The sequence below is a fragment of the Pteropus medius genome, unplaced genomic scaffold, assembly GCF_902729225.1.
Source record: "Pteropus medius unplaced genomic scaffold, Ma_sr-lr_union100, whole genome shotgun sequence".
Classification (NCBI taxonomy): Eukaryota; Metazoa; Chordata; class Mammalia; order Chiroptera; family Pteropodidae; genus Pteropus; species Pteropus medius.
The window spans coordinates 3,595,225-3,603,014 of NW_024344253.1; the positions used below are offsets into that span (position 1 = coordinate 3,595,225).

Consider the following 7,790-nt stretch of genomic DNA (forward strand, 5'->3'; position numbering starts at 1 on the left):
CGGGTTACAGTGTTGATTCCATGTATTTTATTCCCCAGCCCACTAGATAGGAAGAAGAGATAAAGTCCTAAAGGAGACAAGAAGCTCTTAAAAGCAAAGCTCCCCTGCTCAAAAATATCACTTCCAACATATTCCATCTAGTAAACTCTCTCTTGGATTACTAAGATCCTTTATGAAAATAAAAATATTCTCCTTGGGAAGGCTAGGAATTATTTATCCTCCATGTGGGAATGATTTTAGAGTTAATACTCCAAAGCCTCTAGAAAAATGAAGGCGTATGTGAGAGCAGAGCAAAAACCTTTGCATTTTAGACTAGAAAGGGAAGCTACACTCTATATGCAGATAGTAGCTATTCATTCATAACTGTGTAGTGAACATGTACTATATTGCCGAGCTCGGTTCTTGTACTAAGAATACGGTAGTGAATAAAACAGCAAAGACCTCTGCCCTCATGGAGCTGACATTCTAAGGGAGAAAATAGACAAAAAATTAGGTAAATCAATAAAATATTTCATGTTAAGGAGTGAAAATGCTAAAGAGAAGAGTAAAACAGAGAAGGGGGATAGGGAGAGTGTGGACGAGGCACTGCGATTTGATTTGGGTAGCCAATGCCAAGAACCATCAAGCAAAGATCGGAAATGCAAGATGGGTTCAAAAGGAAGGTGAGAGAACAACAAACGCAAGCATTGCCACATTGCTCCGCCCGAGTCCTGTTGCCTTTACTACGCCAGTTAAAATTCCAGCCATAAGGATCTCGCCTGGACCATGAAGCAGATCCCAGCTTCCCCCAAATCAACCAGTTCTCTCCAGCCCAGTTGTTTCAGGACAGCTGATAGTGATAGTGCTCTATTTTTAGCCCTTGCTCTATTTGAAAATGGGAGTGAAAATGAAAAGAAACATAAGGCAAAAGGAGAAGCATGTGATTCTAGCCTTCTCCCTCCCTCTTTAATGCCAGCTCTGCATTGAAACGATCTCCCTAATGTGAAAACTTTAGAACCACCCGCTATAAGTTCAACAGGCTGCTGGTCTATACAGCAAGGATGTAACTTAAAAAAATATATGTACTGTGCTAGACTTTTACCTATGGTCATGCCGCCAGATTTTGCAGCTATTCTTCTAACTAAAAAAAAAAAAAAAAAAAAAGATCTGATTCCTCCCATTGAGTAATGTAAAAGAGTATAAATTGCTGGATCTATTAATTAGGAAGGAGATATCTTTTGGGTCCCCATTAAAAATCCTTACTATTTGAAACTATCAGCTTCTCTTCTCCAATCAGCTTTCCTTCTCCAATTCTTCCCATTTTTTCACTAATTTCATACATCTTTACATAAAAAAAACATGTAATTACAGTATTAGTCATTATGTAATTAAATAAAATCAGAAATTTTAAAAATGTACACATCCCATAAAACAATCAAAGGGTATACTTGATATAAAAATAAACACTGTGAAAGCAGATGAGTTTATAAGTGAAAAAATTAACTAAATCAAAGATCAAATTTGTCTCTCAACAGCTTTGTATGCCATGGAAATTAAAGTTAAAAAAGACTTGAAGACTGGAGAAAGTACAGTCCTGTCTTCAATACCTCTCCCATCAGATGACTTTAAAGGTACAGGAATAAAAGTTTATGATGACGGGCAAAAGTCAGTATACGCAGTAAGCTCTAATCACAGCCCACCGTTCAATGGTACCGATGGCCTGGCCCCAGTTGAGGTAGAGGAACTTTTAAGACAAGCTTCGGAGAGAAACTCTAAATCCCCAACAGAGTATCATGAGCCTGTATATGCCAATCCATTTTGCAGGCCTACAACTCCACAGAGAGAGAAGGTGACCCCTGGACCAAACTTTCAAGAAAGGATAAAGATGAAAGCTAATGGACTGAGTAATGACATGAGTGAACCCATACACCATATGGACAATGGACTTACAGAGGAGAGGAGCAACAGCTTCAATCATGTCAGTCCTGTTCGACCAATACCCCATCCCCGATCCATGACTCAGCAAGCAGAGGAGATGCCCTGCACCCTACAAAAGAGGCTGGTGACTCCTTGGGAAGAGTCGAACATAATGCAAGACAAGAATGCACCCCCTTCAAAGGCGAGACTCAGTCCCAGCAAAGCATTCGTTGGCAAGTCAGAATGCCAGGGTTCTGCTCCCACTTGCCAGGAGGACGAGGAAGATGTGAGATATAATATCGTTCATTCCCTGCCCTCTGACATGAATGATAGAGAACCCGTGACGATGATTTTCATGGGGTATCAGCAGGCAGAAGACGATGAAGAAGAAAAGAAGCTTCTGACAGGATATGACGGGATCATCCACGCTGAGCTGGTTGTGATTGACGATGAGGAGGAGGGTGAAGGAGAAACTGAGAAACCATCCTACCATCCCACAGCTCCCCACAGTCAGGTTTACCAGCCTACTAAACCAACACCACTTCCTAGAAAGAGATCAGAAGTTAATCCCCATGAAAACGCAAGCCATCAATCTCCCCACAAAAATTTCATATCCCTGAAAGAGCAAGAAGAAAGCTTAGGCAGCCCTGTCCGCCCTTCTCCACTGGGTGTTCAGACAGCTGGAGATGGAACTGAGGATCCATCCCTAACAGGTAATAAAAATGACAAGGCTTGCCACTGCTGTTTAGTCATGTGAAAATCTCTGTGTTGTTAACAAACCCTCTTGCTTTCAGCTTTTCTGACCACCTCATAGACTAATACACACTAAGATTTTTTACTAAAGCTGATATTTTTATTACCATAAGTGAAGCAATTCAGTCCATTCAAAAGATAAAGAAATGAAAAAAATTGTTGCCATGTTTAGATAGATATTGTATCAATTGACTCTAATAACTTGAAATTTTTCTTCTGTCATGGTATAACATCATGTGTGAATATATTTGGATCACTAATAAGTTGGGTCATTAATATCATATCTTTTTCCTCCAGAATCTGAATTTTTGTGCCTCTCTCTGATTTAAAACTTCCTACATAAGTTAACAAATTGCCTTAATTTTGCAAGAAAAAAGAAACAAATTTTATTTTCAGTGCGCTATTTTATTACTTTGCTATGTTTCTCTATACTTTTATAGTTTTATCAACTTTATTTCCTTAATTTTTCTTTATTTTAAAATTGAATGTTAGTTTATCTTACATTATCTATAAGATTTAGTTTTGCATAGTCTTTCCTAACTTAGGAAATTTATTTTTTCTATTTTCTACCTATTTACATTTCTCATTCTCTATGAAGTTTTATAGCTATCTATCTTTCATAGCATTGAATGGAAAATAACACTTTTTGCTACAAAAGTGATAGCTCATCAATTTTAGATTTCTTGTTATCACTTGAATATTGTATTGTACTCATCATTTATAAAGAATAAATAAGAATCTGACAAAATTGATTATAATAGCTGTACTTACCTTGGCTAAAGAGATACTCAAATTACCCAGACATACAGATACTGGATGTATGAAAGGGATAGTAATTTTCAATGTCTCTAATAGAAAAATTCTTATTAAAAAGCAATAAGTATTAAATCCTAGCTAATCCAGGAAGCAGAACTTGATAATTCCTTTTTTGTTAGGTGAGGCAACCCTTGGTTGACCTCACAGTTTGCAAGGACCTTGTCAGCTTACAATCCCTTGTTTTTTATTATTTATGCCTACAGCACCTGGTCGTCCTAGGTGGTCTCCTATCCAAGTACTGACCAGGCCCAACTCTGCTTAGCTTCCGAGATGAGACGGGATCGGGCTTGTTCAGGGTGGCATGGCCGTAGACTAGAACTTGATAATTCTATGGGACTGTGGTAGTACCTGCACACTTCAGGAAAGTTTCTTCCTCTGCAAGCAATAAAACCAGTCTTGGTTTGCCAAAACTACAATAAAATGGATCTCTTCCAGTCTTTTAAGTAGTTAAATTCAGCTTACCGTTTTTAAGTTTAATTATCTGAAGACTTTCTAATCTCTTGCTAACTGTACACTTATATTATCTTCCTATAAATCAGAGTCAAATGGTGTGTCATCCACAATGGAAATCTGTTGAAACTGAAAGTTCCTTTTTGTTTTGAGAATGAGCTTTGTCTGCTGACTACACCTTGCATCTTAAATTCATTTTTAAAACAACTCAGAAGACTTAAAAAAGAGGAACACAGTTTATGATCAAGAGCAGCGAGTGATATGACCCACCATAAAACCTCTCATTTTAGAACTTGGATGTTAGCCAGCTTCTCCTGAACACCCTTATTCCTTCTCCCTACCCATGTCAACACATTTACTTCATAGAAAAAGACAGGAAGTGACTAATGTTTCTAGACAACACTAATCATGCCATTGAACCAAAATAATGAAAACAGGAAGACGTCTTCCAGACAAAGTAACAATACAAAGTTCTGTGCTATCAGTCAAAGCATCTTATAAACAGAATGCTCCAAATTCCTTGCCTTCCATTATGGTACTGTTTTACATTGCTGTTTTCCAATTCAGTTCATGAATTACAGAGCTGGTATGTTTTTAAATGAGTTTTTTAAATAAATATATCATCTTGACATATGCCCTCAGGGAACATCCATATACATAGACTATCTAGCCACTTATGCACCTCGATTTCACAAGCACCAAGTACGTTGAGCTTCTGCCTCAATCCCCTAAAATGCCTATTGATGATACTTGAAAATCCACCACTTCAGTCAACTCCTTTTTTGATAGGATAGGTCCCCTACTAAATATAAATATTTCTGGTAAGTATGATAGTTAAAAATTATCAATCTCTTTTCTCTTAGTGTAAACGTTGTTATCAAAGCCTTATTTAAGAGCAAATTTTAACTTGGAAAAGCGCATGAAGGAGGAAGCAAGATGGGGGAAGGTGGAGGTTGGAGATCCTAAAGATGAGATATTTTGTCGAAAATTTGAACAGGGTTGACATGACGAGAAAATTTATGCAAAGTTATGTTCATCAGCCAATGTAAATATGAGGGTCATGTTCTAATATATAACTCAATGCCAGACACTTCAATGCCAGTCCTCACCAACCTATTCTTGTACTTCTAGCTCTGTTCTCCCCTCTTAGAGATGTCAGTAGCATTTCAGGATGAAGAGGTGGAGAATTTCAGCTCTGGGGGAATCACATGCTTTTGGTGCCAAAATTGTCAACCTGTGGCAACTGTTAGGAGCCAAGGGATAGTAAGATGAAGGAGACAAGCTTTCTTCTACCCAGTTCAACCAGCCAAAACCATGAGTCTGTATTGCTATGGGGAGAGGAGATAGAGGTCAGAGAAGAGCAGAAAGGAGAAGTAAAAAGGAGAGCTGGTTGCCCAGGTTTATTAACTGCTACACCTAAGGACGATCCCATTGCTGACATGCTCTAGCCCCACACATCTACTTGACATTCACATCATCTATTTGCCATAAGACTAAAGAAAGGAATGGCAGACTCTAACAATACAGAACTCTTTGTTCCCCTTTAAGAAATGAGACAGTGAGTTACTGGATTACCTCACTCCTGAAGATGCACACATCCAGGATAGCCTTTAAGGAGTCATTGAATGTCCACAGCACATGGGATGTGCCTGCTTTACTGAATCTTAAGTTGAAAAGTAGTTGTAGGGAGGACTTTGCCCTGCTCTCTTTTTAGGAATGGGCAAAAAAGAGGTCCACAAAATCTAAAAGTAAAACAATAAAGTCTTGCTATCTGCCTTTAGTTCACCTCCTGTGGAAGCAAATCTTCTCCTCGGGTTTCACCATCCAACATCTCCCAGCAATAGAGACCATCCTCCTGGCTACAAAGAAAAAAAAAAAATTCTCTCAGCTGATCCTAAATTCAAAGACTATTCTTGATCCTAGACCACTAGATATGGTCATTCTCCTTAAGGTTCCAAAGTAAATAATTCTCTTTGGATTCATTTAAATGAAAACATTTCATATAAGTAGAATGACCATAAAAATGATCGTGGTTTTACTACAGTATCGGATTCCCATCCCTTCTCATATTTGTGAACAAGAGCTTCTTAGAGATACGGTCTTTTCATTGGTTAATAGACAACATATGGCTGAGAAATGAGAGAATATGTCTTCCTTTTTTTTTTCATTCAATAAAATTTTGCAATCAGTTAAACAGCTAGTTCTTGAGCTATATTACACATGAATGTAATGATCAGTGACTTGAAAGCATCTCTCAACTTTTGGAACATAACTGAGGTAGCTATACTCTGAAGTCCTAAACATTAAGGGCATGATACCAGAATATCAGAGAATGTTATAAATTCTAAATCTACATTTTTAAAAATGGTTTCTAAATCCAGTATATCGTTAGCAGCGGAATATGCTCAAAATAAGATGTTTTCAATTTAAAAAGTATTTGTACATTGACAGACATTTTACAGTTACTCCTACTCTTAATTACTGGTTCATATTGTTTCATTACAAAAAAATTTTGTTTTTATCATTCTATATCCAAGGATAGAGCCCCTTGGTATAACCAACTTTGATGAGTTAACCTAACCATGAATTAGAGTCTGTGTCAATGCTTTTTTTTTCCAGTAGTGCATAGCTCAAAAATATGCACAAAACACAGTTATTGTGTATAGGGAATTTATCTATGGCTAAAATTGAAATTGTGTACTAATCCTATATTTACTCAACTTATGCTGTATTTGCTCTACTAATTTTTCTAATCTTTATAGCAATAGGTTCCTTCTAGCTCTGAACCTGCTTCTGCCCTAAGTTAACCATAGCTTATTATTTCTACTATCTTTTTGTGCTACTAAAACAATGCTCACATTGTTGGATAAAATCGTCTGAGGTATGTCTCAACTTTCCTGCATTCTATGAAATGGTCATTTAGAGTGAAAATTAAGTCTTTTTTATAACTCTCTGTTTCTTTCTTTAATTTGCAGCTTTAAGGATGAGAATGGCAAAGCTGGGGAAAAAAGTTATCTAAGAGGTGTACCACCTACATAAACATCCTTTGGAGAAGAAACTAAGAAATGTTTGCAACTTTCTCTTCTGGATATTTGTTTCTTTTCTTTTTTTTTTTTTTTTTTGAGATCCAAAAACTATAGTATAACCATATTAAGTCATATGAATAAGCAATAGCCATTATTTGTAAAAAAAACTTCCAAAAAAGCTAAGGAGAACAAACGCTTAACTTTTCCAGTTACTTGACACGATTTAGTGAAGGGGGGTGGGGGAGATCAGCATATTTTATTGTATTGATCTCAGAGCATTTCTAATGAGAGCTTGTTACATTTAAGAATAAAGTTATTTAAAATATCCTGACTATATTCTATTAACTGATGTTGTAATTTTGCTAATACAAATGAGAGATCATAGGAAGCCATTACAACTCATCACAGAAACATGCAACTTCAAATCTGACAAGTAAACACGCCAGCCCATTTCAACAGGCTTAGACAACTACATCCTCCTACTAAAGATCAATTCAATTGATTTAGTAGAAATTTCAGACTTTTTGCATACATCTGAAAGTTTCATGCAGTAATTGCCTTTATATTTTAGGACTGGATTGAATTATCTTGATAGTGTACATGACCTTACAGATGATAACTGGCATGTTCATTCTTCTTGAAATATTCTTTCATTCATTTCATTGTGAATCCCATTGTTTGAGGACTGATTATAACATAAGGTCGTTGGATAGAGGACTTTCCGTAGTCTCAAAAAACACAAATCTCATCCAATGTTTGGCCAATTCTGGTAAATGGTTAGAATCCCAATGTTCAAAGTTAATAAGATTGTGTACAGCATGTCATTCCTAAGTATTCTTGCCAGGATGT

General features: G+C 36.8%; 1 protein-coding gene and 1 pseudogene across 2 annotated transcripts in view; one reads left to right on the forward strand and one right to left on the reverse strand.

Annotated features, from left to right (window-relative positions):
* PALMD (palmdelphin) overlaps positions 1-7,432 on the forward strand; it is a 42,724-nt gene extending 35,292 nt beyond the window's left edge. The window contains exons 7-8 of one of the 2 annotated variants that reach the window (XM_039869553.1): positions 1,515-2,609; positions 6,891-7,432. In XM_039869553.1, coding sequence (XP_039725487.1) covers positions 1,515-2,609; positions 6,891-6,934 — 1,139 coding nt within the window. In that variant the 3' untranslated portion in view covers positions 6,935-7,432. The remainder of the gene's footprint in view (positions 1-1,514; positions 2,610-6,890) is intronic. The other variant, XM_039869554.1, reaches the window with a different exon arrangement.
* On the reverse strand, positions 3,660-3,778 carry LOC120608029 (uncharacterized; annotated as a pseudogene).
* Positions 7,433-7,790: the final 358 nt, after the last annotated feature.